Source organism: Lepidochelys kempii, chromosome 7 (assembly GCF_965140265.1).
Source record: "Lepidochelys kempii isolate rLepKem1 chromosome 7, rLepKem1.hap2, whole genome shotgun sequence".
Classification (NCBI taxonomy): Eukaryota; Metazoa; Chordata; order Testudines; family Cheloniidae; genus Lepidochelys; species Lepidochelys kempii.
Window position 1 is genome coordinate 120,499,781 of NC_133262.1, and position 14,784 is coordinate 120,514,564.

At 44.3% G+C, this 14,784-nt stretch overlaps 1 protein-coding gene across 5 annotated transcripts in view; it reads left to right on the plus strand.

Moving 5' to 3' along the window:
- The window catches only part of CFAP43 (cilia and flagella associated protein 43), a 101,154-nt gene that overhangs the window by 76,189 nt on the left and 10,181 nt on the right, over positions 1 to 14,784 (plus strand). For 3 of the 5 annotated variants that reach the window (XM_073354439.1, XM_073354440.1, XM_073354442.1), the window contains 9 exons: positions 3,952 to 4,029; positions 6,446 to 6,571; positions 7,948 to 8,067; positions 8,142 to 8,249; positions 9,341 to 9,427; positions 9,895 to 9,983; positions 11,421 to 11,628; positions 12,504 to 12,616; positions 13,282 to 13,444. In XM_073354439.1, the coding sequence (XP_073210540.1) occupies positions 3,952 to 4,029; positions 6,446 to 6,571; positions 7,948 to 8,067; positions 8,142 to 8,249; positions 9,341 to 9,427; positions 9,895 to 9,983; positions 11,421 to 11,628; positions 12,504 to 12,616; positions 13,282 to 13,444 (1,092 nt within the window). The remainder of the gene's footprint in view (positions 1 to 3,951; positions 4,030 to 6,445; positions 6,572 to 7,947; positions 8,068 to 8,141; positions 8,250 to 9,340; positions 9,428 to 9,894; positions 9,984 to 11,420; positions 11,629 to 12,503; positions 12,617 to 13,281; positions 13,445 to 14,784) is intronic. The other 2 variants (XM_073354441.1, XM_073354443.1) reach the window with 2 other exon arrangements.

A 14,784-nucleotide genomic window follows, 5' to 3' on the forward strand; every position in this document is an offset into this window, starting at 1 on the left:
CTGATCTCTGAGAGCCTCCTGGCCGAGGTAATCGATACCAGGAAGCCGGCCTTTCATGATTGATACGACAAAGGGCACAATAGCAGCAGCTCAAAGGGAGGACCCGTGAGCCTTGATAGGACCAGGTTTAGGTCCCACGGGGGAATGAGTTCACAAATTTGAGAGTAAAGTCTCTCTAACCCTTGAGGAAGCGTATCGACATTTCATGCAAAAAGACAGACCTACCATCCACCGGAGGGTGGAAGGTGGAAAAGGCTGCTAGGTGTACCTTAATCGACGAAGTGGCTAGGCCCTGTTGTTTCAGATGAACCAGATACTCCAGCACAGACCTAGTGGGTGAGAGGCCTCGTTGGGACGACCACACGGAAAAACACTTCCACCTGGCAAGGTAAGTCACTCTAGTAGATGGTTTCCTACTACCTAGCAATACCTGGTGGACTTGCTCCGAACAGCCAGCTCAACCATGGAACTTCCATGTGGTCAGGTGGAGGGCCTTGAGGTTTGGGTGGAGCAATCGGCCGTGATCTTGTGAGATCAGGTCTGGAAGGGGAGGGCGTGGCAATGGGGTCACTACTGACAGGTCCAATAACGTGCTGAACCAGGGCTGGTGTGGCCACGCTGAGGCTATGAGAATAACCTTTGCTTTGTCCCACTTGACTTTGAGTAAGACTTTATGCACGAGAGGAATGGGAGGAAATGCACAGAACAGATGCTTTGTCCAGGGGAGCAGGGAAGGCATTTGTGAGCAAGCCTGGGCTGCACCTACACAGAGAGCAAAATTGCTGTCTCTTCCTGTTTTGCTTGATTGTGAACATGTCTATGAGGGGAGTCCCTCACCGCTGGAAGATGATCCTGGCTATATCAAGGCAAAGGAACCACTCATAGTGAGAGGAGAAAAATCTGCTGAGGTGATTTGCCAGATTGTTCTGGGCTCCCAGAAGGTGAGAAGCTTCGAGATGGATCGAGTGCATCACACATATTCCCACAAGCGAATAACCTCTTACCAGAGTGGGGAAAAGTGTGCACCTCTCTGCCTGGTGATGTAAAACATGGCTGCCATGTTGTCCATAAGAACTTGCACAACCTTGCCTGCAATCTGGGGTAAAAACACCTGGCACGCTAGGTGGACCACTCTGAGCTCTCTGACATTTATGTGCAAGGAGAGCTCCTCCAGGGACCACAGACCTTGAGTCCTGAGGTGCTCAAGGTAAGCCCCCCAACCTAGCTCGAATGCATCCAAGATTAGGGATACTGAGATTTGGAGACTGATGAAGGGAATGCCCAAGCCTACCAACCAGGGATCCCCTCACCAGTCGAGGGACATGAGGACCTGTGTGGGAACTGTAAGCACCAAGTCCAAATGGTGATGGCTCAGCGAGTATACCGAGGACTGCCAAGCTTGAAGGGGTCTGAGTTGCAGTCTCGCGTGCTGCACCACGTACTGATCATAATGGTCCCTTCTGACCTTAATATCTATGAATCTATATGCATGTGGCCATGTGACCTAAAAGCTTGAGGCAGAAATGAGCTGTCGTGACGGGGTGGGCCTTGACCTGCTATATCAGAGATGACATTATCTGGAAGCGAGCCTCTGGGAGGAAGGCTCTGGCCCAGGTGGAATCGAGCACTGCACCAATAAATTCTATCGTCTGGCCGGGAATGAGAGGTGACTTCTGCTCACTTATCAATAGCCCCAGGGCTTGGAAGGTAGCTCTCACGTAGGCCTTGGACCAGCACTTTGATCAGCCAGTCATCGAAGTAAGGGCAGATTCATACCCCTTACCTCTGAGGAAGCCACCACCACTGCTATGCATTTTGTGAAAACCTGAGGGCCTGATGACAGGCCAAAGCGGAGGATGGTGAATTAGTAGTGGGTCAGGTTCACAATGATCCTGAGGAACCGTCTGTGGCCCCAAAAAGTGAAGATGTGGAAATAGGCATCTTTCAAGTCGAGGGCAGAATACCAGTCCCCTGGATTCAGGGAGGGAACAATGGACACCAGGAAGACCATGCAGAACTTCAGTTTCTTGAGATAACTGTGGAAGCAGTGCCGGCCTAGGATGGGTCAGAGACCCCCTTTGGCCTTCAGGATTAGAAAATAATGGGAGAAAACCCTTTCCCTCTCAAGTTCTGAGGCATCTCCTCCATGTCCCCTGGGAGGGCTTGCACCTTCTGTACTAGAAGTTGCTCGTGAGGAGGGTCCCTTAAGAGGGACAAAGATGGTGGAAGAAAACTGAAGGGTGTAACCTTCCTTCACCATACTCAGCACCCATGGTCCAAGGTGATGAGGGACCACGCTGGACTGAAGTAGAAGAGTCAGTGTGAAAACAAAGGGGAAGCAGGATCTGGTATGTGAACTGACATAACACCCTCGGGCACCCCTTCAGAAGTTGTGCTTGGAGCCTCCTGGATATCTGTGAGGGCCCAGTAGAGAGGCTGAAGCGGATGGGGGCAGTTGCCTATGCTTATAATCCCTGCTTCATTTCTTAAACAGGTCCAGACGTGGTGGCAGAGATGAGAAGCTGACCGGTTGCTGAGGTTGGAAGTGCTTCCTCAAAGGTGTTGGAACACAAAGGCTAGAATCCTTCAGGCCATGGAGCTTTGCATCTGTCTGCTCAGAGAAGAGGGAAGTTACCTCAAACAGGAGGTCCTGAATGGACAGCTGAATGTCTGGTGGTAGATCCAAGGCTTAGAGCAAAGAGCTCTTTTGCATGACTACTGCCGATGCCATAGCCATGTCAGCTGTGCTTAGGGCCATCTGGAGGGGGGCCCTGGCTATAGCCCGCCCTTCCTCCACAAGACTGCAGAAGTCCTGTCTGGACTCCTGGGGCAGCGAGTCCTTGAATTTTGACAGGGAATCCCAGACGTTATATTTATACCTTCTAGCAAGGTCCGCTGGTTGGAAATGCGGAGCTGTAACCCCCCCAGTAGGAAAAATCTTTCTACCAAACAGGTCCAGCTTCTTTGAATCCTTCACCTTGGGGGCTGCACCCTGCAGCCGTTACCTGTCTCTTTCGTTGGCTGCTACAACCACAAGGGGTCCAGGAGGGGGATGGGAATATAGGTACTCCTACCCTTTTACAGCAACAAAGTACTTTTTCTCTGCTCTTTTTGAAGTAGGGGGCAGAGAGGATGGGGTCTGACATTGGTTTCTGACTGGACCCGTAACAGTCTCATTGAGGGGTAGGACCACTGCAGCCAAGATGTTGATCAGGCTGTGGGAGGATTCTTTAAGCACCTCCACTTCCAGCCCTAGGTTCAGAGCCACCCTTTACAGTAGCTCTTGGTGAGCTCTGAAGTCACTTTGAGGCGTTGAGCCACTCAACCCCGACTGCTTCATTTGGGGAGGAAGAGGCCTGCACTGGCGGGAGCCTTCCCCCTCTTTTTCTGCACTGACCACATCATGTAGTCCCAAGTCCTGAATATTGGTACTGGGCTCGGTACCGAAGTCTGGGTCGGGTCGTGGTCACTGTGACAGAGGAGCCCATCTCTGACACCACCAAGTATGAGCATCTGGAAAGCAGGCCCGGTGCTGAGGGAAAACGCCTTGGATTCCAAAAAGGCCATTGAACCTGCATAGGCCATTGTCCAGTGGGCCAAGCGCCAGGAGGGACACCTTCACCAGGATCCCACCGGTGGATGCCACTGAGGAAAAAAATCTCCAGCGACTGTGCACAGCAAACATGGAATGGAAATGAGCAAGCACTCTAAGAAGAACCTCCCTTCTGAAAAAACTAGGTGCCCATTGTAGTGATAGTTACTTGATATGTGGGCATCTGTCCACCAAAAATCAGACTGAGATTGCTAGTGTATTTCCCATAGGTCACCAAACAGCATTTCATTCACTGGCGACATATCACAGATTCTCATTGGCACCGTAGAGGTGAAAGGCCTGAGCCATCCAAGTACCCTGTTCTGCAGCATTTTCTTTTCATTTGTTATCTTTTCCAGAACAGCGCAAGACAGCGTGCCCTTTATGACATGATGAATGGGGTCCTAGAAATCAAAAAGGAAGACATCTTGAAGATTGTGAGTTGTTTCTCTCATATGATTAAAGTAACAGTTGTTATTAGAACTGAATAAAATTCACCATTTCTGAATTCTAACTGGAATTCCAAGAATTACAAAAGGACAGAAATGGTGAAAATTTGCCTTAAGCACCACTCTTGAGAAAATGTTTTGTCATAAGAATTGTGTTGAAAGAGGAAACCTTTGATATTTTTGTATAAATACGAACTTTCACTAGCAGTGCAAATCTTTCTAAAGGAGTTAAGCAATGGAACAAGATAACCCAAGAGGTTGTGGAACTCTTATAATTGGAGCTATTCCAGGTGAGACTACACCTTGCTAACAGGGATGATTTAGGGACACTAAATCAATTCTTCCACTGTACAGGAGAATGGATGGGAAGATCAATCCACTATAGTTCCCTTTCAAATCAGATTTCAGAGTAACAGCCGTGTTAGTCTGTCTTCGCAAAAAGAAAAGGAGTACTTGTGGCACTTTAGAGACTAACCAATTTATTTGAGCATGAGCTTTCGTGAGCTACAGCTCACTTCATCGGATGCATACCGTGGAAACTGCAGAAGACATTATATACACACAGAGACCATGAAACAATACCTCCTCCCACCCCACTGTTCTGCTGGTAATAGCTTATCTAAAGTGATCATCAAGTTGGGCCATTTCCAGCACAAATCCAGGTTTTCTCACCCTCCGCCCCCCCACACACAAACTCACTCTCCTGCTGGTAATAGCCCATCCAAAGTGACCACTCTCTTCACAATGTGTATGATAATCAAGGTGGGCCATTTCCAGCACAAATCCAGGTTCTCTCACCCCCTCACCCCCCTCCAAAAACCACACACACAAACTCACTCTCCTGCTGGTAATAGCTTATCCAAAGTGACCACTCTCCCTACAATGTGCATGATAATCAAGGTGGGCCATTTCCAGCACAAATTCAGGTTTTCTGACCCCCGCCATCCCCATACACACACAAACTCACTCTCCTGCTGGTAATAGCTCATCCAAAGTGACCACTCTCCCTACAATGTGCATGGTAATCAAGGTGGGCCATTTCCAGCACAAATCCAGGTCACTTTGGATGAGCTATTACCAACAGGAGAGTGAGTTTGTGTGTGTATGGGGGTGGGGGGGGTCAGAAAACCTGGATTTGTGCTGGAAATGGCCCACCTTGATTATCATGCACATTGTAGGGAGAGTGGTCACTTTGGATTAGCTATTACCAGCAGGAGAGTGAGTTTGTGTGTGTGGTTTTTGGAGGGGGGTGAGGGAGTGAGAGAACCTGGATTTGTGCTGGAAATGGCCCACCTTGATTATCATACACATTGTAAAGAGAGTGGTCACTTTGGATGGGCTATTACCAGCAGGAGAGTGAGTTTGGGGGGGGGGGGGCGGAGGGTGAGAAAACCTGGATTTGTGCTGGAAATGGCCCAACTTGATGATCACTCTAGATAAGCTATTACCAGCAGGAGAGTGGGGTGGGAGGAGGTATTGTTTCATGGTCGCTGTGTGTATAATGTCTTCTGCAGTTTCCATGGTATGCATCCGATGAAGTGAGCTGTAGCTCACGAAAGCTCATGCTCAAATAAATCGGTTAGTCTCTAAGGTGCCACAAGTCCTCCTTTTCTTTTTGCAAATCAGATGATTCTAGGAGACCCAGATTAAGCAGTGGCCATAGGAATTTAGTGTGTCAGCTTCATTTGCTTCAGAGGTGATTTGCTAGTGCTGTAAAGTAGCAAGTATAGATACCTGACTTGGTGTTACTTCTTTCATGGCCATTTCAGAAATGGGTTTTGGCCTGGATCTTAGGAGAGGCTGCTTCGCTCTACCTTCTACAGCGAAGGAAGCCTGATCAATAATAGAGGGAGAAAACATTTGCTGTCCAAGTACAATGGTGCTCTAGAATGAAAAAGTAAAAGAGACCCAAGTACTCTATCTAAAGCTGATATGTTTTCAGGAAATGAAAGTTCATCTTGGCTTAGGAGTTAATTAAGGGATTTATAATGGAAAAACTGATCTTTTAGCAATAGTAGTAATACTGAGCTTGCTGAAAAATCTCACTTGTATTTTATTGTATCTGATGATTTTCTGTGAGAGAATGAAAGCAAAAATGGCCATGTTACTCACACCATAACCATTGGTGCTGCTAGGAGGTGTAGTTAGTGCTCCATCCCATGCAAATGCTGCAGGTTCAACACTGGTATTACTCCAGGAAGTCAAGGAACATAAAATAGGGCCAAAGCAGAGATATACATTCTTTGGGCGCAAGACTTGTGCAGTTCTTCCAGCTGCTACTAAGATGAAGCTCACAATAAACGTTGAGAGGTTTATTGCTGGTGCTGTACGTTCTTTTTCTCAGTGCTCTTTAATGGAGAATTGATGTTGCTCATGAATTGCATGGCTGTTTTGATATCTTCAGGAGATTCCCCCACCTCCTTTTGTTTCTAAACCTGATACCCTTTGGAATGAAGAGGAAAAGAAAGTATTCAAAGAATTTGAGAAAAAAGTTAAGGAGCTGAATGAAGAAAGGGAAAAATACAGAAAGGTAAAATAAAATGAGAAAAGGAGTGATTTTGTTCAACGTCCTTACACACAGTTTCTCTTTTTTCTCAGGATTTATTGACATGACCTCTTGGTTTCTTAAAGGGGGAAAACCCAGATCTATTTTAATAAAATAAAAAAATGCCAATAAGTGTTAAAAATTAACAAAGTTACCTGTGGCATTGTAGAAGCCCCAACTTAAAGCAGAAAACACGAGGTTTACCTGTGATAACTAGCACATTCTGAGTCTGATTAAACTGCTTTATTGCTTTCCATCACAAATGTACAACTATTTCCAGAAAGATGTTTGACATTCCATTAACAGAGCTGCAGGGAATATGGATATCAGATGCACATAATTTCACAATTTTTATTCTTCAAAGAGAAATTTGGGCAGCAGAACAGTCAGCCTTGCCACACCCTCATTCCAAATGTGTCATTTGTTGGGCCCTTTTGGCTGAAACATCCTTTCTTTTTCTACTGTCTTATAGCATTGTCTCTGATACTTTTTACTCAAATACAGCTTTTATGTGATGGTGGAAATAAAGGGCTTGATCCTATGAAGCGCTGCACGCTCCAATACCCATCATGCCTAGTTTAAACAAATCTTGGCTCCTTCTGTCTGTAATATTATCAATAATGTAATGACTCCCCAGAATTTAGCTGAATTTGATAGTTCAAAATAGAACCTAGCTAATTCTGAAACTACTTTCTCAGCTCAGTAATGCTAACTGGAATAAAAACTAATCTTTGGGTAATATTTTCAAGTGCCTACATGATTTAGGCTCCTGAGTCCCATTTTTAGGCTCCTCAGTTTCATTGCATGTCAATGGTCAAAGCTATTTTATGTAATCTCTCTTTTTAAACAATAAAATAAAAAACCTATAGCCACACACTTTGAAGTTTTGATTTAAATGACTAGGTTTGGGTATGATTCTCAGCTCCCATTAACTTCAACAGGAGGAGAAGGAACTCAGCACGTCATAAGACAGTCCCTATATTGTCAGACCAACATGACTAAAATTTGTTTTTTCATAAACCTGGGATTTCCACCTGAGCAGAAGATAATGAAGCTGGCATGCATGGCTTCTGAAGGGTAATGGTCTAATGATGTAAATAAATGAGCCATCATCAGTTTTTATTGTCTGTTTTCTAGATATGTCATCACTGAATTATATTATATTATTATTATTTATTTATTTATATTGTGGTAGAACCTAGGAGCATCAGTCAAGGAGCAGGATGGCACTGTACAAACAGAACACAAAGATGGTCCCTACCCAAAGTGCTCACTGTCTGTGCACCTCTCCAGCCACCCACACACTTAAAAGCATGCACGTTCTTTTAGCTTTCATATTCCTCCTTCCCATTCCCCCGCAGACACTAGAAACTGAACTGAAGAAACTTCAGACCTCCATTCAGGAAACAACACAAACTTTTGATGACACTGTGAGCAAGCTGTTTGAGCGGAAAGTTAAATCAGAGATGGTCATATACCAGGTAAGGCAGAGATTTTTATCTCCATCTCCCAAGCTGCAAGCGTGCTGATCTTTCCCCTTACAATCTTTCCACAGGAGGAACTCAAAATAAACAACCTCCTTTACTCTTTGCTGTTGGATGAAGAGCTGAGCACAAGAGAAGCTGGACTGAACCACTTCCTTGACAAGAAGCAGAAGGAGAAGGTGAGTCCAGTACTTGGACTATAAGGCTCCAACCATTTTCATATGGAACCTGCTCTTTACAAATAAAAATGTTGCCCAAGCTGCCACAGATAATTTCCCTCATGATTTACACAGCTGTTGATCTTTTTTTTTTTTTTTAAGGGTGGCAGAAGACTCCTATACTAAAGGCACCTCTTCTTGGGAATATACTTCTCTCGGCTTGTCTGGAATTACATGTGTAAATTTCCATACACTGAGGAAAGCATGACATTATCTGTCAAATACACTATTTTAGTATCCTGTGGCAGTCTGTAATTTGTCTGGTAGCACTGATAATGCCTTTGCTACAAGAACCCTGCACAAAAAGATATCTAATGTTGCCGTCTTTCTTAGAGAAGAAAATGGAAAATTCGGAGAAATTTGAATTAATTTCCTGAAACTGAAGTTGTCAGGGTTTGCCCACCACTGATGAGCCATGTATAAGCCAACATAGTGACTTTGGAGTTCAAAACAAACATTTCTGCACTTGTACACAAGTATATACAGGACTACAAATGTTCTATAAGATTCTGATTGCTTTATTCTGGAAGCTCACCTGTAAATCTGTTGTTGGACCAGTTCTACAGATATGCAAACCTAGGGACCTCTTGCACTAGCTGATCTCACCTGTCATGCTATTCAGGGAGAGAGGCAGACATTCAGGTAGCTGGGGACCACTATCATCAACATATTACATTGCACCCTGAATTGCATAGTGAGCCATTGCAGTCTATAGAGCACTTAAATAATGTGCTCCTTATGACAAACCTCATTAAGCAGCTGGGTAGCTAAATTTTGCACCTGCTGACCCTTTTGTGTGGTCTTTACAGGTAGCCCCATATAGAAAGCCTTGCAGGAATCCAATTTAGAGATCAGACAGGCACATGACATATTGAGTGCTGTCTGTGGTGTCTGCTTTGGAGCATGTTACACCAGAGGTGAATTTAACCCAATTGTTGTATCTTAAGCTGAGACAAGACATCTCTTCAGCATGTGTAATACATTTGAATAGCATTCCAGCAGCTGTGTTTACTTTTAGTTCTGTTTCTGAAATCCATCTGGTTTTGTTACAGCTCAGTACTGCACAGGCGGTCCAGGTTGCACGAGCACAAGATGATGCTTACAGGGAGACCTATGACAACTTAGCAGCTGAAGACAAAGTAAGAGTCCTAGTCATATGTTCAAGCAGATGCAATTGCAAAAAAAAAAATAAAAAGGGGTTCGGTGCTACACCTCCAGAATATACAGTATTTAGGCCCCAGTTCAGCAGCACACTTAAACATATGAGTAGTTCCATACAGATTGATGAAACACTGAAGTCAGTGGGAATACTCAGATGCTCCAGTTCTTGGCTAGGTCAGGATCATGCCTCAGTAAGTTTCTTGGGCAAGAACTGCGTCTCTTGCAAAATGCCAAGACCACTGTCTACGCTTAACCTGCTAGTCTCACTTTTTGTAGACACTTCTCTGGGTTTTAAAAAGCACAACAGACATGGTAAATTGTCATCTCTGAGAGAGGCAATCTATGAAATAGCCCAACTCCACCTAGCACCTTTTAGCATGCGTCATTATTCTATATTTCTAGGATATGTGCATGCTGAAGTTTTGCTGATTATTTTTCCTGCTAGATTCTGGAACGTGGCTTTAAAAAGGAATTTTCTGATGTTCCGGCGCATCACATTGATCATCTTTTCAAACTTTACAAACGCCGACCACGGTAAAATTCCCTTTGACTCAAACCATTTTCTACATGTTATTGTTTTTAACTTTATGATGGGAGAGGAGAGTCTATTTTCTAAGCTCTGTGAAGTATCTTAGTTAGCAGTAGGCCATTGATTACTAACCTGTTTTTAAAACTGCACCTCTGTAATGACGATGGTCATTAACCATTGTTGATGACCAACTATCATATGGATGACTGACAGACATTTTAAAGCAATCTTCTCCTCTCCCCACATTATATATGCTATTTAAAATGGAAAAATCATGGAGCAGGTCCTCAAGGAATCAATTCTGAAGCACTTAGAGGAGAGGAAAGTGATCAGGAACAGTCAGCATGGATTCACCAAGGGCAAGTCATGCCTGACTAATCTAATTGCCTTCTATGACGAGATAACTGGCTCTGTGGATGAGGGGAAAGCAGTGGACGTGTTGTTCCTTGACTTTAGCAAAGCTTTTGACACAGTCTCCCACAGTATTCTTGCAAGTTAAAGAAGTATGGGCTGGATGAATGGACTATAAGGTGGAGAGACTATAAGGTGGCCAGATTGTCGGGCTCAACGCGTAGTGATCAATGGTTCCATGTCTAGTTGGCAGCCAGTATCAAGCGGAGTGCCCCAAGGGTTGGTGCTGAGGCTGGTTAGGGGGAGGGTTAGCTCAGTGGTTTGAGCATTGGCCTGCTAAATCCAGGGATGTGAGTTCAATCCTTGAGGGGGCCGTTTAGGGATCTGGGGCAAAAAAAATTGGGGATTGTGTCTGCTTTGAGCAGGGGCTTGGATTAGATGATCTCCTGAGGTCCCTTCCAACTCTGATATTCTATGAAAATCTTCTGGAGGATGACGTGGATTGCACCCTCAGCAAGTTTGTAGATGACACTAAACTGGGAGGAGAGATAGATACGCTGGAGGGTAGGGATAGGATAAAAAGGGATCTAGACAAATTAGAGGACTGGGCCAAAAGAAATCTGATGAGGTTCAACAAGGACAAGTGCAGAGTCCTGCACTTAGGACGGAAGAATCTCATGTACCACTACAGACTAGGGATCGAATGGTGGTGAAGCACTGGAATGGGTTACCTAGGGAGGTGGTGAAATCTCCTTCCTTTGAAGTTTTTAAGATCAGGCTTGACAAAGCCGTGACTGGAATGATTTAGTTGGGGATTGGTCCTGCTTTGAGCAGGGGGTTGGACTAGATGACTTCCTGAGGTCCCTTCCAACCCTGATATTCTAGGATTCTATGATTATAATAATTAATAAATAACCACCCAAAACATGCCTTTTTATGTTTTTTAAATAATATTTCCTGGTTGCATGCTGAAAGAGATTAAGACAATGGTGAGAAGCGTTTTTAGTGCTACAAGACCTTGTTCTATGTAGCAAGTAAGAAGAAAGATAAAATATTTATTTTACTATGTATGCCATGGTTGATGACACCAGAGCCCAGAAGATCAAGATGCACCTTGACACTGCTAACCCTTATGGAGATCGGCCAGGCTCAGCCAGAGCTTACAAAGAGGCACTTGCCCATTTAATGAAAGCCATAGATGAAATGGATGACCCTGAAAACATGCCTGAGGGATTAGACCCGACGGTCTGGGAACGTTTCTGTTTGGCTAGACGAACAAAAGTGGAAAGCGAACAGCTGGTACGTCAAGCTATTTCCATCAGATTTATTTTGCTGTTGATTTACTGTTTTATACTCTTTGATGCTTTGGGATCTTAACCTAGAGCATCAAGTTCTGAGGACTAAGCAAGTGGCAGCACAGTGTAGGTGATCTGTGAGTCCCTAGCTCACTTCCAGAGTGTGAATGAGCTGAGTAGTCATCACACTCTAGCAAAGCTCCCTCTTTCAGCAGATACAGAGCAGTATGAATGGCTTCCGAGGAAGCCACATCCTGCTCTCCTCTAAAGAAAATAAGTGGGAAGTAGGAGCTGTCTCAAAGTATCCCTCCTCATTCTCCTTCCCCCATCCCCACCAAAACAAAAGCAAACCATCAAGGTGTATCCTACCATTCTGCATCTGTAACCTACGTGTAAATCTGCTGCATTTGTTTACCCTGATGAATGCTTTTTCCTTCCTAACGCATCAAGAGAAAATCCTAACATGTTGATAGAAAGCCCTGTTACACTATTAATTGATGTTAAGGTATATTAATATATTACATTAAATTATATTCTATTATACTAATATAATTAAGGTCACCAAGATATAAACCTTAAATATCCAAAGATGTAGCTAAGATCCGTTTTGCTTTGCTGAAGTGAGAAGGAAATGAGACCTTCCTTTCATAGGAAAAAAATATGCATCAGTAAAGGGTAAACTTTCAAAGAGCAGCTAAGGACTACAATTGTGGACTTGCGTAGACTTTAATGGGAGTCAGGAAGGTAGCCAGCTCCCTCATTCAGATCTTAAATATCTGTTCTTGTGAAGAATGAGCAAAAGTCTGTCTACCATAAAAGGTTTTCCTCTGTATTTGCAAAGTTCAGTGTGTTCAAGTAGTTGTGATGTTGTTTGTTTAGGTGAAACGGAAAGCCCTGACGCTAGCAGAGATGCAGGCCTTTCTCCAGAAAAGGATTGATGATGATGATAAGATAAGGATGGACATTGAAAAAATTTTAAATGAACTCAATACGTAATTTTGCTTATTATTCTTACATTCACATTCATCTACACTTTAGCACTCTGCTGACACAGAATTAAGTCTAGTGAGAAGTGTACAGTTCTGTACTGTATCACACTTCTCTCTAAAACTCATCTAAGAGACATAGAGCCCAATTCTGAAAGAGCCTTGACTTCAATGAGAGGTTCAAACACGTAATGCTGTATTTTTCTTATTCTATCAGCTACTACACCATCTGGTTCTCACCACATTTGAAATGGGAGTGTTATTTGGGAACAAACTCCAAGATAATTAAACAAAAAGAAATGTACTTGACTAGGGTGGGGGAGGTTTCTGTCATGCTTTTACAATTATTGATAAAGTTTTTCTTTGTTCAGTAGGGTCTTTCTCCCTTATAACTTCTGCTTGACCTGGGAGTGAAGACAAAACACAGTCTGTGTAGAAAGAAGCACTCACTGTAGGAGCAAATAGGAGAAAACAGGGTGTGAGGGAGCAAACCCTTGCTGAAACATGCATTTGGTCATTAGCAAACCAAAGAATTATGAAAATTGCAGTGACCCTTTCTGTTTTTCAGATGATTTCCTAATCTTTCTGTTACCCTCTGATCATAGAGAAGATTTAAAATACAAGCATTTTATCAATCACTAAAAACTACTATTGATTCTCTGCAATTTTAGGCTACGAGAGGAAAAGATGAGGTTTCAACTGGATTTGACTATCCAGTTTCTGCTTAAACAAGGACAGGTGGAATTGGAGAGTGCTGCTGAGCTAATACCAGATTATACTGATGCTATTCTCATTCACAAGAGTGTTATTGAAGAACTGAATTGCACAATCCGGGTAATTTACATTTTCTGGAGGAAATTAAGGGCTTTAAATGAATGGATTTTCCTTTGGAGACTGCAGCTTTTATCTCGTTTGACATCTCTGTAATACTGATTTAATCTCTTTTCATGCACTTCCATATACCAATGGGCTCAACTGTCACCTTTGTTTTGAAAGGTCCTTGAAGCTATTATGAGTTCTGTAACATCTCTAATATAAAGGCTACCATCCTGAGCACTGATCACTGGAATCCTGATCAGTGGAAAGGCAGCATCTTTAAGCACTATGTCCATGCTGTTTATAGAGAATTAATATCCTATACACCACTCCTACATTCCCCAGTTGTGCAATCATGTCAGGTAACTGAATGTTGGGTTACAGTGAAACTTCCAAAAATTAAGCGATTCTCCTTTTATATAAAGGTGAAATTGTGGGATCATACATGGCACATTTCATTTTTCATACTCACAATAAAGGTTATTTTCTTGCCATCCCAGCTGCATAAAAATTTGCTTTTTATTGCTACTGCATACAACCTTCAGTGGTAACTGCAAAATACCTGAAACTGGGACAAGTTCAAATATTGTAGAGCAGGGGTCGGCAACCTTTGAGAAGTGGCGTGTCAAGTCTTCATTAATTTAAGGTTTGGCGTGCCAGTAATAAATTTTACATTTACAGGGGCCCCCAACGGAACCCCAGACTGGCAGCAGGCTGAGTGGGGCCGGCGGCTGGGACCCCAGCTGGCAGGGGCCGGCAGACGGAATCCCAGACCAGCTGCCGGCTTGGATGGACGGAACCCTGGGCCGGCAGCGGGCTGAGCGGGGCTGGCGGCCAGGACCACGGCTGGCAGGGGCCAGCAGACAGAACCCCAGACCGGCAGCGCGGTTGGCAGACGGAACCCCAGACCGGCAGTGTGCTGAGCTGCTCAGCCCGCTGCTGGTCTGGGGTTCCATCTGCCAGCCCCTGCCAGCCGGGGTCCCGGCCGCCAGCCCTGCTCAGCTGGGGTTCCGTCCATCCAGGCCAGCAGTGGGCGGAGCGGGGCTGGCAGCTGGGACCCTGGCTGGCAGCAGAGTGCCACTAAAGATCAGCTTGTGTGCCGCCTTTGGCATGTGTGGAGGAAAAATGCTTAGGCCTACATTTTTAAAGGTATTTAAGCATTGCTGAGTTCACCATTTCAATGCCTACCTCATTTAGGAGCCTCAACGTCATTTCCAAAAAGGATTTAGGCACTTAGGAGCCAAAATTCCATTGACAGTTGATGGGATTTAGGCTCCCAAATCACCATTGAGAATGACAGGCTCCTAAATCAGTTAGGTGTTGCAAAGCTAAGCTCAGCAATGCCTCAATACCTTTAA